This window comes from Colius striatus, chromosome 7 (assembly GCF_028858725.1).
Source record: "Colius striatus isolate bColStr4 chromosome 7, bColStr4.1.hap1, whole genome shotgun sequence".
Classification (NCBI taxonomy): Eukaryota; Metazoa; Chordata; class Aves; order Coliiformes; family Coliidae; genus Colius; species Colius striatus.
Window position 1 is genome coordinate 17,771,704 of NC_084765.1, and position 18,419 is coordinate 17,790,122.

An 18,419-nucleotide genomic window follows, 5' to 3' on the forward strand; every position below is an offset into this window, starting at 1 on the left:
AATAAGATCTCCCCTCAGTCTCCTCTTCTCCAGACTAAACAGCCCCAGTTCCCGCAGCCTTTCCTTGTATGAAAGATGTTCCAGTCCCCTGATCATCTTGGTGACCCTGCGCTGGACTCTCTCCAGCACTTCCCTGTCCCTCTTGAGCTGAGGAGCCCAGAAATGGACACAGGACTCCAGATGAGGTCTCACCAGGGCAGAGTAGAGGAGGAGAAGAACCTCCCTTGACCTGCTCGCCACACTCTTCTTGATGCATCACAGGATGCCATTGGCCTTCTTGGCCACGAGGGCACATTGCTGGCACATATTTAGTTTATTGTCAATCAAGACTCCCAGGTCTCTCTCTGCAGAGCTGCTCTCCAGCAGTTTGACCCCCAGCCTGTACTGGTGCATTGGGTTCTTCCTCCTCAGATGCGGGACTCTGCACTTGTCCTTGTTGAACCTCATGAGGTTCCTCTCTGCCCAACTCTCAATCCGGTCGAGATCCCGCTGAATGGCAGCTCAGCCTCTGGGGAATCAGCCAGTCCTCCCAGTTTGGTGTCATCAGGGAACTTGCTGAGGGTACACTCTGTCCCCTCATCCAGGTCATTGATGATGCTGTTGAACAAGACAGGCCCTAGAACCAATCCCTGTGGAACTCCACTGGCCACAGGCCTCCAACTCGACTCTGTGCCATTGATCACCACGCTCTGGGCTCTGTCATTCACCCAGCTCTCGATCCACCTCACTGTCCACTCTTCCAAGCCACACTGCCTGAGCTTTCTGATGTGGATATTATGGGAGACAGTGTCAAAAGCCTTGCTGAAGTCAAGGTAGATGACATCCGCTGCTCTCCCCTCATCTAGCCAGTTGGTTATGCCCTCATAGAAGGCTGTCAGGTTGGTCTAACAGTATTTCCCCTTGGTGAATCCATGTTGACTCCCCCTGATAACCATCTTTTCCTTCATATGTTTAGTGATGACATTCAGGATGAGTTGTTCCATCACCTTTCCAAGGATGGAGGTGAGGCCAACCAGCCTATATTTTCCTGCCCTTTTTGAAGACTGGCATGACATTGGCCTTTCTCCAGTCCTCAGGCACCTCTCCTGTCCTCTATGATTGTTCAAAAAGGATGGAGAGAGGCTTAGCAATCACATCAGCCAGCTCCCTCAGCACTCTAGGATGCATCCCATCAGAACCTATTGACTTATGAGCCTTAAGCTTGCCCAAAAGTCTTTAACCTCTTCCTCTTTCACCCAGGGCAAGTCCTCTGCCGTCCTGGCCACCTTGCTGGACTGGGCTTCCTGAGGGTCAGCCTTGGCCATAAAGACTGAAGCAAAGAAGGCATTCAGTAATTCAGCCTTCTCTGCATCCTCCGTCACAAGGACACCCTCAGTGTTTAGCAGCAGGCCCATATTCCCCCTCGCCATCCTTCTGCTGCTGATGTACTTGAAAAATGCCTTATTGCTGTCCTTAACTTCCCTGGCTAAATTTAATTCTAGAAGGGCTCTGGCCTTCCTAGTTGCATGATGGATGTCTTTTTGAAACACCCAGCTTTAGGTTGCAAGACAGTAACGGCTCCATGAATAGCAGATGATTCTTTATCTCTTGAAGATTTACAGAATCTGTAAATGAGAAAAAGTAAAATCTCAAGTAAATAAGTAAACTTGATTGCTGAGGCGAGCACCTCTGATGCCAGCATGACTGCTCCAGTGCAGTGCACAGGAGGATTCCTGAACTGGGGAACCTCAGGAGCACCAAGAGAGCTGTCTGGAGCACACAGCTCAAGCCACAGCAGTTGATGGGACCTGGGACGAGCCAGGAGCAGCAATGGCAATGCCCCCCCCAAACTGTAAAAGAAGCCTGTATGGAGCACCTGCAACTGTGATGGGCAAACGGGACATGACACTGCATTTAGCACAGCATTTTGAGCAAAAGGGCATGCAGGAAAGGTGCTGAAGCTCTGCCAGCTTGACAGGGTAGCAATGGCATCCACCTAGCAGGAGGCCATGGCCTCTCTAAGCTCTGGGGATCAGGAGCACAAGTGGTATTCTCTGCCGTTCCAGTTGCAGGGAATGATGAGGGAAGAAACAAGAAGACGTAGCAGGTCAGTATCTGGCTCCGAGCTTGGTGTCACCAGCAGGATTTTTTCATCATAGATTGAGCCACATGGCATCAGACCTACTGGTGACAGATGGGGAACACCTGTCTCAAAGTGGGTAAAAGAACTTTGTGCAGGAGTTGGTGGGGCTCATTAAAAGAGCTTTAAACTAGATTTGGAGGGGGAAGGGATAAAACTAGGCTCAACAGAGATAACCCTGCAGACAGCATGCCAACATTTGAGGGACGTTGTGCTAGCAAGGTTCTTCGGTCTGCTATTTCAGTGGAGGCAAGGGATGGAAACCCACATGATGGCAAAGACACAGGACTTATTGGTGTGTTAGAAACCACCAAAGTATCTGAGAACAGTCACACATGGTTTCTCACCAAAAACAGAAGGTAGAATCAATACATACAGTCCAAACATAGTGACAAAGGCTGAGTACTTAGTGCCTTCTTTGCCTCAGTCTTTAATAGTAAGACCAGTTGTTCTTGGAGTACCCAGCCTACTGAGCTGGAAGACAGTGACAGAGTGGAATGAAGTCACCGTAATTCAAGGAGAAATGATTATTGACCTGCTACACCACTTAGACAGACTCAGGTCTCTGGGACTGGATGAGATTCCCTCCAAGGGTACTGAGGGAGCTGGCAGAAGTGCTCTATCATTTTTCAACGGTCTTAGCTAACTAAGGAGGGCCCAGTGGACTGGAGATTGGCAAATGTGACACCTATCTACATGAAGGGCTGGAAGGAGGATCCTAGAATGTCAAGGCCTGTCAGCTTAACCTCAGTGCTGGGGAAGGTTATGGAGCAGATCATCTTGAGTGCCATCATAAAGCACATACAGGACAATCAGAGTATCAGGGCGGGTCAACATGGGTTTATGAAAGGCAGCTTGTGCTTGACTGACTTGATCTTCTTCTATGACAAGATGATCTGCTTAATGGATGAGGGAAAGGCTGTGGATATTTTTTACCTGGACTTTAGCAAAGCCTTTCACACCGTATCCCACAGCATTCTCCTGGAGAAACTGACTGCCCATGGGTTGGATGAGCATACACTTCTCAGGGTAAAAAAAATTCAAGATGACCAGGCCCAGAAAGTGCTGGGGAATGGAGTTAAATCCAGTTGGCAGCTGGTCACTAGTGATGTTTGCCAGGGCTCAATGTCGGGGTCAGTTCTGTATAATATCTTTAGCAGTAGTCTGGACAAAGGAATCAAATGTACTCTCAGTCAGTTTGAGATGACCCCAGGTCGGGTGGTAGTATTAATCCGCTTGAGGACAGGAAGGCTCTACAGAGGAATCTGGCCAGGCTGGAGTGATGGGCTGAGGCCAATTGTATGAGATCAACAAGGCCAAGTGCTGGGTCCTGCACTTGGGTCACAGCACCCCCAGGCAGTGCTACAGGCTTGGGGCAGAGTGGCTGGAAAGCTGCCTGGAGGAAAAGAACCTGTGGGAGTTAGTCAACAGTCACCTGAATATGAGCCAGCAGTGTGTCCAAGTGGCCAAGGACAATGGTATCTTGGCTTGTATTAGCACTAGTGTGTCTGGCAGGACTCGGACAGTGATCTATCACTGTACTGGGCACTGGTGAGGCCTCACCTCAAATACAGAATTCAGTTTTGGACCACTCGTTACAAGAAAGACATTAAGGTACTGGAGTGTGTCCAGAGACAATCAGTGAAGATGATTACAGATTACAGCTGAAAACAGATTCTTTTCAACTGTTAAAGAAGCCACAGGTAACACAAGGCAGCTTTGTACTTAATTTTATCCAGTCTAGCATGATAGTACTAAAGGTGTATTAGACCTTGATCCTTGGTTTAAGTAATAGTATGCAACTATGTCTTAGCGTGCTTACCAGTACAATGCAGGAGTGAATTAACACTATGTTTTCATTTAACTTTATTGGACATGATATTTGGGATTATTACCAAGAATGAAGCGCTTCATGAACAGATCATTGGAACCATAACTGTCCTCATGAAGTTCTCAAAAATACTACTAATAAATTGCATAAAGTTTAACTAGAATAATTTGTTATCTCCTGGCCAGTTTCCAATAGCGTTTATCACAGTAGTATTTATATTCAAGCCAAATGTGTTTGTCTCTGATAAAAGGTGTGTTTAACCTAACAGTTTCACATCTGGGAGGACTGGGAAGCATTAGTGGAATTATGAAGTATAGTTTCTTTTCCCTAAAACCAAAGCTCTCAGTATGAATTTGATATAAGTTCCAGCTTTCTTCAAGTAGTCTGCTCTGCAGATGTGCAACTCTCAGACTGGGATGACCTTTCGGGTGGAACCCATCAGCAAACCTTGTATAGAATAAATAAACCAAAGTCTGTTAATGTTTTACTATGGGTCATATTTTCCAGAGTTTATATCATTCTTCTATGCACTGTTTCTAAATCTCCCACATCTTCCTTAATATATGGTTCCCTTAACCATATGTTTTAAGCTGTGGCTCTTAGATTTTCCAGGAAAAAAATCTGTTTATGTAGTATAGTGCAGAACATATAGGACAGCACAAGTAACTGTGGCACGTGTTTAACAAGTTTATTATTTTTTGGATACATTGTATCCTGCATATACTGTTGTATTTGCAGTATAAAAACCACTCTTTGCTGATGCTCCAGACCTCTATAGAATCTGAGCAAAAATGGTAGGGCAACTCTTTTTGTAGGAAGGTGACCTAAAGCATTTTCCTAAAACAGTAAGTGGTGGATTGTTTTAAGCTTAAGGAAGATACCAGATTGGTAAGTAAACATTTAACAGGAAGTGAAGAAATCTTGAAGCATTAAAAAATACCTGGAATTAATGCCAGGAGATAAAGATCAATATAAAATACTATTTTAAGGAGAAGTAAAACATGGAAATGCATGGGAACTTTCTCAGTAGACCTATATTGAAAGAGGATGAGGCAATTTCAAAATGCAAAGGCAACAGTGCTGTGAGAGGTAGGGAAAGGGACACTTTTCATTTTGAGACAATTGGCAAGGAGCTTTTGGGGTGGCAAAAAGTAATTATTTTGCTCTCAGTGCCATGCATGTTTCATGGAAAACTGAGTCTGGGGTACTATAAAGGAGGATGTAGAAAAATTATTTAGAGGAAAGTAAGAAAAATGGCTAGAAATATAGATAATACCTCCTTTGAGGAAAATTTGAAGTACTGTATTTAGTATATTAAAAAGAGGAAAAAAGTATCAGGAGATGAAAGTCTTCAAATGTGTCAACAGGGGCTATATAAGTGGCAGTGATACATTGGTCTTCACATCAGCTTGGGAGAAAAGGATGAAAATGCTTAGTTCATGATAAAGAATTCTTAGGTTGAACACTAGGAAAAGAATAACATTGAAACATAGAAACACCTAGGAAAATTTTGCAATCTTCATGTGCATTTTGAACTTAATACACATCTAGGTGACAGATGATGCACAGCTGGGCAAGGAGAAAAGGGAGAGCAGCCCCTTTATTAGTTTCTTTAGGTGACAGCATTAATTCTGCATTGATGCCTGTTGGGCAGAAGAGTGCAAGGAAACAGAGCTAAGCTAGCAGGAAGAAGAAGAATAGTACACTCTGTTGTGGAACTTTCTTCCTCTGTCCCAGAAACAAGAAAACATTCACAAATACACACAGGATTCAAGCTAGCCTTGTTTTTTAAATAGATATTTTTGAAGGCTTTCTTTGTTAGCCTTCTTACTAAAGTTTTAAGTAAGCTAGGTATCTAGAGATGTTTTTCTTTTAGTTGTGGTTAAAAAAGGGTAGGTAGGTAGACATAGGAAGGGAGAGCTGAAGATACCTAAGTTAGGTTTTGGCATTCTGTTCTTAAACTGAGACATTTTAGGCTTGTTTTTAGTCTCAGTGAATTCAAATTCCAAAATTTCCAAAATCTTGTCTGAAACACTAAAGAGGCCTATACTGTTACATTTATAACCTTATGTGAATTGTCATGAGTTGTCTAAAATTGCAAAAACATGCCTATGACAAAACATACTTTGTCAGAAACTATGTTGACTGTTTTGTCCTTGGTTTGAAAAGTTTGCCACAGCTGTGTGTGAAGCACAGCATCTCAAAGTGAGTTTCTGCCTCCTGTCTATTCACAGCTAAGTGCACTTGTAACCCAACCATCACTTTTAACTCCTGCTTCTTACTGTGGCTGATTGTGTGTTTGATTAGGAAACAAAGTTGAAAATCTTAGCACTTCTACATTTTAAACAGTCTCAAGTCTTAAGATATGATAACTGGTTAGGGTTGTGCTGACATTAAGTGTTCTTGACACTACATTTTTTAAAAAGCAAAAAGAAATTGCTGGTAGATTATATTTTTGTTTCATGTATGCATTATGAGACAAGGGACTTAAAGAAAAACTAAAAATACCTCAAGAGCCATTATTTTATCACTATTTCTAGAGTAGGGAGATTGTGAAGCCTTTGACAGTGTTTCATTGTTTAACAATGGATTTGGGAAGTGAACGCCCTCCAACATTTTGAAATTATTTACCTTTTTAAAATAGTTGTGTTAAAGTTATTACTACCTTTGTTATTCTAAACTTTGTATTTATCTCTTATGATAAATGCAAGTAGAAAATGCTCAAGCAATATATACTTCCTCTCTGAACTTTAACAGAAAGACAAACAACTGAATTAATCAGTCACTTGTTAATCAACTGGAACCAGAGATAGCTGAAAAGCAGAATTTCAAACTGATGCTAAAATGTTCTGCAAAGCAGAAGTTTTGATATTTAGGTTCTTCATCTTATTCCACTGTAATGCTCTTTTAATACCAGTTTGTTCTTTAGAGAGTTTGTAAAATACTTCACTACTCTGCAGTAGTCTTGCTCACAACTTATTACTTGCTCAGGAGACGCGTGCAGTTAAATCTGTAATTGAGCATGTCTTTCAGTTTTTTCATTTTTAGATTCTAGGCTTTGAAAAGAGCATCTTAAAGCTACTGCAGTCTTGGCAAATAATCCATCTGTCCTTACTGGCTTCTTGAGATGCACAGCAGTAGTACAACTGCCTTCATCTGAAAGCCACAGGAACCCAAACCACTTTTCTATCTTCAAATATATGAAAATAATGTATGCTTTTCATTCAAAATACAACAAGCATCCCTAACTTTGGATGTTCATATTTGCAAATGTGAGAGTAAAAAAAATATTTTAAAAGTCTATAGCCTCTCTCCCTGGTAGTTAAAGGTTCTCTAGGTATGTACTGTCAGGATTTGCCACCTCTAAATTTCCACTTGTCCAAAATTAAGATTTTTGATGCACAGTTTATTATTTATTCTTACTGCAAAAGCATCATAGATATGAAGGACTGTATTAAGTAGCTTCAGCTCATTCTTTTCAGAGCTGCTATGCAATGACAATTACCAGAATCTATGCAGTCTTCATTGCTTAAATCCAGTAGCAGTGGATATCAGCTTGGTTTCGCTACCCTGCCTCTTGAGAAGGATTGATAACAAGGCAGAAAACTTGATTCTCCTTTTGCTTTGTGCTGTCGTGCTCTTTTCCTCCTCATCCAGTCTAACCCAGGAACCTGCTAAAGCAGGTTCACCTCTATCAGGCTGCAGAGGAACATGTCCAGGTGGGTTTGGAAAATCTCCAGAGAAGGAAACTCCACACTCTCCCTGGGCAGCCTGTGCCAGGGCTCCCTCACAGGAAAGAAATTTCTCCTCATGTTCCAGTGGAGCTTCCTGTGTTGCAGTTTGTGCCTGTTGCCCCTTGTCCTATCACTCACCCCATCCTCTTGACACCCACTCTGGACTGAAAAGTAGGAAGAGTGCATGATGGAGAAGCACTTCTTGACCTCACAGTTGCTGGGTTCAATGGACTCCATTTTGACCAATGTTTTGCATATGTGATAATTGAAACAGATGGTTTAGTTTCTTAGAAATTGATTGTGAATGGATACTTAGTAATTATTAAGGTAATCTGTGTTTTTCACCAGGAGTCTGTCATCTTTAGAAGTTGCTATAGGTTCAGTTGCCTTGCCATAACTGTGTATAGAGAATGATATGTTTGTGGGTTCAGATATATGCATTGTTTTCATTAGAAGCATTTCTAGCAAGTAGTAAATCTGATGCAGAATATGCAAGTAAACAACAGGGTAATTTTTATTATAATGTGTGGTAAACAAAATTAATTCAATTATAAACTGCTTGTAAGATGCCTGTTTTGGAATGAAATGGGAACCATCACTTTTAACATCATTCTCAGCTAACACTGTGCAGGCCAGAGCGCAAAGCTTTAATATTTTGGTAAATAAATAATGACAGAGATCAAAACAGCAGGAACCTATTGCTTGTTTCAGATGGAGTTTTAAATTATCAAAATATGTCAAATAACAGCATACTAGAAAGACAACTTTGTAGAGTAGTGTTTATTAAGTAGGATTCTGATTTACCAGTACCTACATTTAGCATTATGAAAGGTTAAAATGTTTGCATGAAGCCTGGTCAGAATAACCTTATTTTGTGTGAATCGATAATACTCTTGCTGCACTTCTTGATCTTTCTCCATGTCTGATTATCTTTCTTACTTTTCCTTCCAGTTTGACAAATGAGGTCATATAAAAGCAAGCAATTCAATAAATGAGCAGTGTGTATTTGTTGTAGAGTTTATCTAGTGTATACACCAAGTATGGTCTCCTATGCTCGCTGTTGTTAATAGATAACATTGATGCTGAAAGACATTATCTTTGGGCAAGCAATATACAGAAAATGAGACTTGAGAAGGAAAATCTGAAAACTATACGCAGTTTCCAGTTTGTTGTGCCTGGTTGATAATAACACATTGCCCTCCATTGTTCCCATAGTCATAAATCTTCCCATGAGTATCCTAAAAAAAACAGGCACTGTCAGGAATATGGAGAGTACCATTACATATCATGAGATTTTGAAGCTGGGCTCTGTGCATAAAATTCAGTACTCAGGAAGGCACAGAAATTACTCTTAAGTGAGCTGTCTAAGCTAGCTGACTGACATAATAGTTTTTATTGCATATTAAAGATCCTGTAAAAAATGTGTAACCTGGATCACAGTATACAGCTTAAGATATAAGTTTATATTGAAGGGAGCAGAAAACTGGTTATTAAATGACTGCTGACTGCTTCTGAGAAACAGTTATTGGAGAAAATTCAATAACCTGTTCAATTTATAGTGATAGTATTGTATCATACTGAGTCACACTGTTGGGCTCATGGTTTTTGTTTCTTTCCTATATAAAAGCTTAAAGTATAGGTCTGTCAGTCACATCTTTCTTTAAACTGAATTCTATTAGCTACAGTAAATCTGCATGCTTGTTATCGGCTCTAAGGTACATCTGTTTCCCCCACCAATGACTTCCCTGGTTCTGCTGCTGTTTGTTGAGCTGCCAGCTCAGTACAGCATGGCTCTGACTGCAGCCATTAAAAGTTTAATGTATTTTGTATAGATTCATGAGGACTTGAGAGGAACAAGTCTATTCTTACAAGTGACTTTTTAAAGACTATGCCTTACTGTATAAAATTAATGCAGCCAAGGTCTGACAGTATTGACATGTGCTGAAGCAGGTGTACACATCAGTTTTTGAAATCCTACTGGGGAGAATCATTAAAATAGTCTATAGGTCAAGTAATGACACTCAAAGAGAAGAAAGAGTGGAATGTATTCCTCACCACGTCTGGTGTTTGTAACTCTACCAATTCTGAGCCACCTGCTGTAGAGCAATTACTGCGTAAGTTTCAGTGTGAAGCTGGAAAACTTTCAAAAAAAAAAAAAGTGAAATGATGAGCATTTAAATCTTTGCAAGGAGGAATTGAGCCTACATTTGGTGTGTTAGAGTTTTTAAATTAGGCTCATATGCTCCAGGGTACAAGCTTGTTTTGTGTGATGTTCTACTATTGGAGCATGGCTTGCCTGAGCATTAAGCTCTGGCATGAAAGGCACTAGAATAGTTTGGAAATTAGGAGAACCAAATGGTGACACGGTGGATGTTCATTTATGCATAGTCTTGTTTAAATGACTCCTTGGAAGAGGCTGAAGCAACATCACACAAACAGCATTAGAGGAGAGCAGTTAACTTTCCCAAAAATGGAAACAGTAAATAGAACTACAAGTATCAAAAGAAACTTTTCCTCCTTTGATATTCAGATTGTCTGGTTTTGTCAAACAGTGAGTTTCTTATGTTAGCTTAAGAATTTCAGATACAAATTCTTAAGAAAAAATATTATGTAAGTAGTACAGACTGATCTGGCAGTATGTCTCAGCTCTGAGGAAGCAGTTTTCAGGCTCATTTGTTCTCAGGTGTCTGCTGGGATTTCATGCTTTCTTTTCAGGACATGTAATTGTTGGCAGGTTTCTCCTTGACTTCTGTTACTGGTTTAAACCAGATGGTCTACAGGTAATTAATTTGGCTTCATGAAAACTGTGTAGGGTACTCCATGAGAAGAACAGTCCCGTGTTTCTCCCTGTCTGGAGAGCAAGTACTGCAAAGCCAACAGCTGGGATGGGATATATGTATTAAGAAAGAGTGCCAGCCCTCAAATCTTCTGCAGAAATTTCATTTGTTACGTGAATGCCATTTTGTTTCCTGATAAAAACACAGCAAATTATTTAGTTGTCAGTCTGTTATTATTTACAGTTCCCTAGTGATATGAAGAAGTTTTATTGTGTGTGAAGTAACCACTCCCAGATCTCTTGTATTGGGAATTTGTAGCACTCGGTTGCAATTTTTTTACTTGTCAAGCTGTCTGGGTTTTGTTGTTGTTTTTTAAATGCCTGTTCTAATCTAATCTCAGAATTTGGTAAAGAGATTCTTATTATTAAGAAAACTTGAACATGGTCAGTAATGCTAATAAAATCAGATTTGTGTTTTTAGGATGTTCTTGGTAGATGCTTCTTTTATTCTAAATTGTGATCTTTTCTATGAACCATTGATAACTCTTATGCTCTTTTTTGAAAGCAACTGAGTTTTACGATTCGTGTCATTAAATTAGTGCAATAGCTGAAGACAAAACACAAGTAAGGTTGCAGGTTTTTATTTCTGAATTTAAGCTACTATTCTGATTAGTAGAAAATAGTACTGAAAGGGGCATTATCTGAAGGCAAAACACTTACTTGGAGTGTGTGTTTTTTGGTTCTCCTGCAGTGGACTGATCTCAACACTATGGTTCAATGGACTAACATTTTTGGTTTTGCAATGTACAATTCCTGATTTTTCATATTGATCTGAGTTTGTAGGCCACAAAACAAGATACTTTGTTTAAGCCCTGATTTAACTGAGATTCAGATCAAATAATTATATGCTGTTCTTGCAGATTTTATCCTTAGAAAGGAAATACAGAAAAAGATTGCCAAATTACAAATACATGTAAAGGTGTTTGAATACTAAGCAAGGACATTTTCCAAAATGTTTAGTGAGTAACATGCATTTCTGTAAAAGCCTTGATACATTGTCTGCAAGGATGTGCTCACTCAGAGAGAGAGCTCAGAAATGGAGATCATACCGTGCTTTTTGAAGTCTTCAATCAACTGCATGGAATTCAGCCCACACCATGTATTGAATCTGTTTTCATCTGTCTGAGAACCTGTCTTTTTTATTTATCATTCTGTATGGTCACATTCTTTTTTTGACAGTCAGGATTAGGTCTGTAATTATTGTCACTGACTCTGAACAGCAGTATTGTGTCAAGGTCCTGTCGTTGACTTGCCTGCTACATCTAATACTATTGTATGTAGACCTTAATTCTATTTTTTGCACAATTTCTGAGGTAGCAGGGTATCTGAAAACTATTTCTTCTATTCCTCGTCTCTCTACCACAGCATTCTTAGTATCTGACCAGTTTTAAACAAAGTTGACATAGAAAGAGAGTTTTAATAGGTCCTTACCACTTCATGAAATGAGGCAGCTGGACAGATGAAGGTGACCCATCTTTCTTCCCAAGACCCAGCAGTGAGAGGGAAGATCTATAAGATACCGGATAATCTAGTCAAAAAAGATCCATGTGAATCAGGAATCACAAAGGACTATTTTCTGTATACTGAGAGTGGGGAGTGACTTCAGTGAGCTGACAGCCTTACTAATATTTGGAGAACCTCAAAAGAAATAGGGTAGTTATAAAACTGCCAAGAGGATTTTTCCTGAAATGGTTTCAGATTTAACTTATTTATGCATTTGATGACTTCATTATCAATGCTTACAATTGTGTGATGCACAGGGTAGCAATTTTGGCTCTTTCTCCTGTTTGCTGTGGAACAAATTTGGATGCAGGAGAAAGATGTGAATTTTTATTCAGTGGTTGTGCATTAACTGAATTCAGTGGTCTGTGCTCATAAAATGCAGTAGCATTGTACTTTAGTGCTGCTAACTGCAAGGAGCTATGAACACCAATAATATCTGATGGTGGAGAAAGATGGGAGAATTTGAAACAGTTGTTTTATAGTATTACACACAACAAGAAAATTAAGTCATTAGTGAGAAGATGACTTCTGAAATAGATATATACAGGAAACCAAAATACTGATCTGTTTTCTATTATGAAAGACAATTCAAAGACATAAGGATACAGAAAACTTTTCTTTTATATGGGAGGGAGAAGTTAAGGTGACCAAAAAATGCAGTTCAAACTTGCAGGGAAGAGCAGCTACAAGACCTTTTTCTCATTTTTTCTTATTTAATTTTGAGAATAGTGATAGTGAGACAAGAAGTAATTCAGAATGTAGATTCATTTGAAAGTAAACAAAAATGGCTTGAATGGTTGAACCCTACAAAGTAAAAAACTTATACAAATACTTATCAATAAATAAATACTTATCAATAATACTTATCAATTTTGATACATTTAACTATATGCTGTTTGGAAGATTTAGGTAGTAGACATTCTAGGCTATGAAATAAACTCCCCTGCAGTTATTTTAGATGTGAAAGGATAGAATGGTACAAAAGGACCGTGAAATTCTAAGCTGTGTATACAGAAATACCCATACCTTCTCAGTCTGTGGTGCACCTATATAGTTCCTGTATACATACGTAGCAGCATGCCATTGGAAAATACTGACATCGTTGGGAATACATGCAGCTAAGACTGCTAATTTTGGCTGGGATACAGTTAATTTTCTTCACAGTAGCTAGTATGGGGTTGTTTTGGATTTGTGCTAGAAGCAGCATTGATTGTTAAGGGATGTTTTAGTGCTGAGTACTGCTTGCACAGCATCAAGGCCTTTCTGCACCTCACAACACCTCTGTAGTGAGTAACTGGGGAGGGGCACAAGCTGTTGGGAAAGGACATGGCTGGTACAGCTGACCCCAACTGACTCCAGAGATATCTCAGACCACAGGATATCATGCTTAGCATATAAAGTTGGGGAAGAAGGAAGGAGGGGACTTTTGGGGTGATGGTGTTTGTCTTTCCAAGTCACTGTCAGCATGCTGGAGCACTGCTGTCCTGGAGATGGCTGAGCACCTGCCTGTGATGGGAAGTGGAGAATTAATACCTTATTGTGTTTTGCTTGCATGTATGGCTTTTGCTTTCCCTATTAAACTGTCTTTATCTCAACCCAGGAGTTTTCTCTTATATTTCTCTGATTCTCTCCCCTGTCCCGCTGGGAGTGAGCAAGCAGCTTGGTGGGGTCTTAATTGCTGACTGGGGTTAAACCACACCAAAGGCCTGTGCTTTCAGGGGAGTAGTTGTTCCTGTCTTGATGTGTTGCCTAGCAGAAATTTGGATCAGGAGCCTACAAATGTAAACGGTGTATCTCTTGATAAAGTAAAGGAGCTTCTTCATCAAATCAGAAGTGACATACCTAAGAATGAGAATAAATTAATACTGTGCCATGTAAACAAGGTTTTATCAGGAAACTCAGTATTTTCTCCAAGAAAATGCATCTCTTAAAGTGTATGATGGAAGTGGCATCACATCTCAAGGAAATGGACTGATCTAAACCAAAAGTGTTAATGTGTCTCAGGGCCAGCTACTCTCTGTACAATAAAAGAACTGTGTCAGTTACTTGAAATATTTGTGTATATTTACACCCAAAAAGCAGAGTGCTTTTCCTCTCAGTAACTCAGTGGTTCCCTGCAAAGGGACAGGAAGAATAGAATAGAATATATTCCATTGGAAGGAACTTGCAATGATCATATAGTCCAACTGCATGATGACTTCAAGGCTGACCAAAAGTTATAGCATATAATTAAGGGCACCATCCAAATCTCTCTTAAATACTGAGAGGCTTGGGACATCAACCACTTCTCTAGAAAGCCTGTTCCAGTGTTTGACCACCCTCTCTGTAGAAAAATGCTTCCTGGTGTCAAGTGTAAACGTGCTCTGATGCAGCTTTGAACCATTTCAATGCATCCTGTCAAGTGGATACCAGGGAGCTCAGCAGCTCTATGACCCACTCAGGAAGCTGTAGAGAGCCATGAGTTTCCCCTCAGCCTCCTTTTCTCCAAACTAGATAAGTCCGAAATACTTATCTGCTCCTCATAGAGTATGCCTTCCAGCCTTGTCACCAGCTATGTTGCGTTCTTCCTGATGCATTCAGGGACTTTCACATCCTTCTTGACTTTTGAGAACCAGAACTGCACACAGCACTCAAAGTGAAGCCATATCAATGCTGAACACAGCTGAATAATCCTCTCTTTTGACTGGCAGGTCATACTGTGTTTGATGTACTCCAGGATGCAATTTGCCCTCTTGGTGCCAGGACACACTGCTGACTCATATTCAGCCTGCTATGAACCAGCACAGGCACCTGAGATAATGTCCTGTACACATCGTAATGGACATTATATCCAGACCTCAGCTGAAACAAATTATTTGTTGTATATATGGTATCAGAGGTGTTTTTTACTGTAGTTCAAGTCCCATAAATGTAATCTCTGCAATTTCTGCTTAAATTTGCTTCCCAAATCCCAGTTGTTTCATATCCGTATTGCATGTTCATAGTTTCAGTGTATTTTTAGGCCAATAGGAGAAGATTTCTTTAAACAGCAAATCTCATAAACAGCAAAACAGTATTCACTGTTCAGCTTCACTCTTGCTGAGTACATTTGTTAGACTCCAAATGAGATGTGTCTTATGGTGAGTTCAAAGAAAATGCAAATGAAGCAGTTCAGAGGTTAGGGTTAATTCCATGCAAAGAGACTTTTCATATGTATTCACTCATTTGCTTTTCCTATTATTCATGTTCATACACCTGACTTCTGCTCCTTCACATTTGTGTTGTTGCTAGTGAGCAGATAAAATCACCAAGGTTTTAGTCATCTGACAGTTTAATAGCTAGCTGTCTTTAGTATGTATATTGTACAGTGCTGATAAATGATGATGAAGTTTCTGATGTTTCACTGAATGCTTTGGAAATGGTATTCAAGGCTTAGAAGAATGTCAAGCTTTTGGCTTAGACATGGAAACTTCTCTTAGACTTTGCATGTTCTGTGCCAAGTTTCTTGAGATTCTTTGTGCTGGTTTTCTCAGTGATGTAGTCAGTAGGACATACTTGCCCTTGAGTTAAGTTTACAATGTAACATCAAGATGGTTGGAAAACCTCAAATAAGAAGCATAATAGATGTAGAAAAATCTTTATTTTTTAACCTTGTCTGCCAATTTTCTCAACTCAGAACAATTCTCAAGGCATGAATCAAATAGTCTTGGTTTTACTCCAGTGGACAGTTTCCTAAAGTCATTGACAGGAGCAGAATTGACTGGTGGTGCTGACTGAGCTGGTGTATTGTGTTCGCTTTCTGTGAAGAGTGGTGATGCTTTAACACTATCCATAAAAAAACCAGAGCATAGTCATTGCTGTTTGTTCCAAGTTAGAAATTTGTGACCTTGCTTGTCAGACAGTATTCCTTTGTAACAGAAGTAGTTCTTTTACGATCTAGCTTTGGAGAAAAGGATGACAATATCAATTTTAATTTGAGATGAGGTTTTTTTTGTAGTCCTGGTTGGTTTTTTGATGGTTTTTTTTTTTTCATATTCCTTGACAGCATATATGAAAAATGGATTTAGGCAGCAAGTTACATATACAGATTTCATTAAACTACTACCCAGCTTAATCTATAAAGCAATCCAACTTGCCATAATATCTAATACACATTCTAATTACTTTTTTATGGTTTTGCCTTCATAACTAATCACAGTCAATTTACTGAAAATATGTTTTGTTAGAGTTTGTTTTGAGGAATTGCCCTGCCTACAGACATCCAAGCCACCATGGCATTGTTTCAATTTTATTTTGTTTATCCTTGTAGATCTGTTGTTTGCAATTGTAGTAAATGGCAAGCAGATAACTATCCAAAAGACCAAGGTCCACCAATAGGTTCTAGAAGTGAAGATTTGTTTTAATTTCTTAAAAACTTGGAAAGATAAGAATGTGATTTCTCCTTAATATGACAAATGTATCACTGGTTCTGATAACTTCCAGAACACCACTATTGTTCATATAGATTACAGCTACAGAATCCATTTTGGGTTTCATCAGGTTCGTTGACCTGACTTGCAAATACCATTCATGATTTGCTCCCTTATAATCTAGCAGGTGTGTTAAATGATTTAATCTGCCCCACTTTGTAACCTGTATTCTGTTAACCTCTTTCCTAATGTGATGAAACAGAAAATGTCCTTGTAAACTGATAAATGAATGCTGTTATGCTCTGGTGATCCACTCAGTGCATATTTTGGATGGAAAATTCGCACACGGATCCAAAAGTGACAAGGGTCAAAATAAGTGATTTTTCAGTTTATTACTTGCACCTGTCACTGAACATCTTTTTGGTTTTTACATTTAAGATGGAACGTGAGTGAATTTAATGTCTACCTTGTCTAGACAGGGGTTACCTACTAATTTCTAGATCAAACAGCAGTTTCTGATATTAGTTAGAAGGTCTAGATTCTTCAGTCTCTCTCCAACTCTGGAAGAATCTTCTGTAATTCTCTAAGTCCACCTCTTGAATAGCAGAGTTGCACCACAGTTTGTAGCTGTTAAACCACATTTTTTTTCCTTTTTTCTTCCCTTTAATTTTGTAATGTTCCCCAATGAACTCTACTCTCCTGGACTACTTAGGATTATGTGCTACTTCTCCACCTGTCTGCCTCATCTTAATGTGCTCCAGAGCCTTCTAGCTGAGGACATAGGCTTCCTGGCAGCAGCTTCCCCTTTTTAGTTCAGTCTCATCTTTGCAATATGATTAAAAACAATTTATATTCCTGGTTGTGCTTACATGTGTTGCTAGTCGAAAGTTACAAATTCTTTATGAAACAAGATTCAATGTTTTCAGGCAACTCGTGTACGTTAATTGTTTCTGAGTTGAATGGTTGAAGGAAGTCTCTATGAGTCCAGAAATACACCCCCTCACCCATGAGGCAAAGGTAGGCCTTGACCTACTGCTAGAGTGTGTAAATGAAGAGTAAGCCAAAAAAAGGGGGAAAGTAAGAATTGTTCCATATTTCATACAAAGATATGCAAAAAGCATAACTAGACCTTTGTTTAGAGCAGGCAGTCAGGCAGTTTTATTGACTTGCTGATTTTCAGGACTTTCTTGGAAGGGAATGAAAAGAAACTAAAGGGCTTTTCACCAGTGAAAGTACAGTACAGGCTGAAATTACCAGCTTTTTTGAGATTCATTAAAAAAAAACCCCTTTGGTTTCTGTTTTGGTATCAACAGCTGCATCCAATAATTTATTTAAGTATGGCTCAGATAGCTTAGTTTTATTAGCATCAAAACCAGTTTGACAGGCCAAGCTATTAAAGGTTTTTTAAAACCTTTTTAGAGTTCAGCTGATTGCTACCTAAGGCAATGTGATTAGTCTACAGCCCTTATAATCATTACTGTAGGTATGCTGTAAATGCTTATTTGGTAAGTATGCTGTGGAAGTTTGATTCTTCTAACTAACAACATAAGTAGAATTGCATTTTGTTTTTTTCTTAGACATTTATTATAAAAATAGCACTGAAAAATCTTTTTTGAAACCTCAGAATGAAATATTTTTCTTGTCTTGTAAAATGATATGAAACCTGAAGGAAAGAATAAAACAAATTATTGCTGTAATTTATCTCTTCCTGTTGTTTTTCTTTTGCTTTATTTTAAAAGGACTAACCAACCAGGAATGTTCACCAAGAAAGAATTTGATCAGTTGGCCTCATCAATAGATAGCTTCAGTCTCATGACATATGACTATTCAACACCACAACGGTAAGACTCCATCTAACATTAGAAAAAGGTTGCTGAAGGAATCAGTTTATGCTTAAGCCTCTGTTAAATCTACAGTATGACTTCATTTTTTTAGTGAAGCAGATGCTATACTTTAACCAAATCAGAAACTAAAGTTTTGGATTAGTAATTAGGATAGGTAATTTTTG

The 18,419-nt window shown here is 39.3% G+C and overlaps 1 protein-coding gene across 3 annotated transcripts in view; it reads left to right on the forward strand.

Moving 5' to 3' along the window:
- The window catches only part of CHID1 (chitinase domain containing 1), a 113,775-nt gene that overhangs the window by 26,137 nt on the left and 69,219 nt on the right, over positions 1-18,419 (forward strand). For all 3 annotated transcript variants that reach the window (XM_061999756.1, XM_061999757.1, XM_061999758.1), the window contains exon 9: positions 18,151-18,252. In XM_061999756.1, coding sequence (XP_061855740.1) covers positions 18,151-18,252 — 102 coding nt within the window. The remainder of the gene's footprint in view (positions 1-18,150; positions 18,253-18,419) is intronic.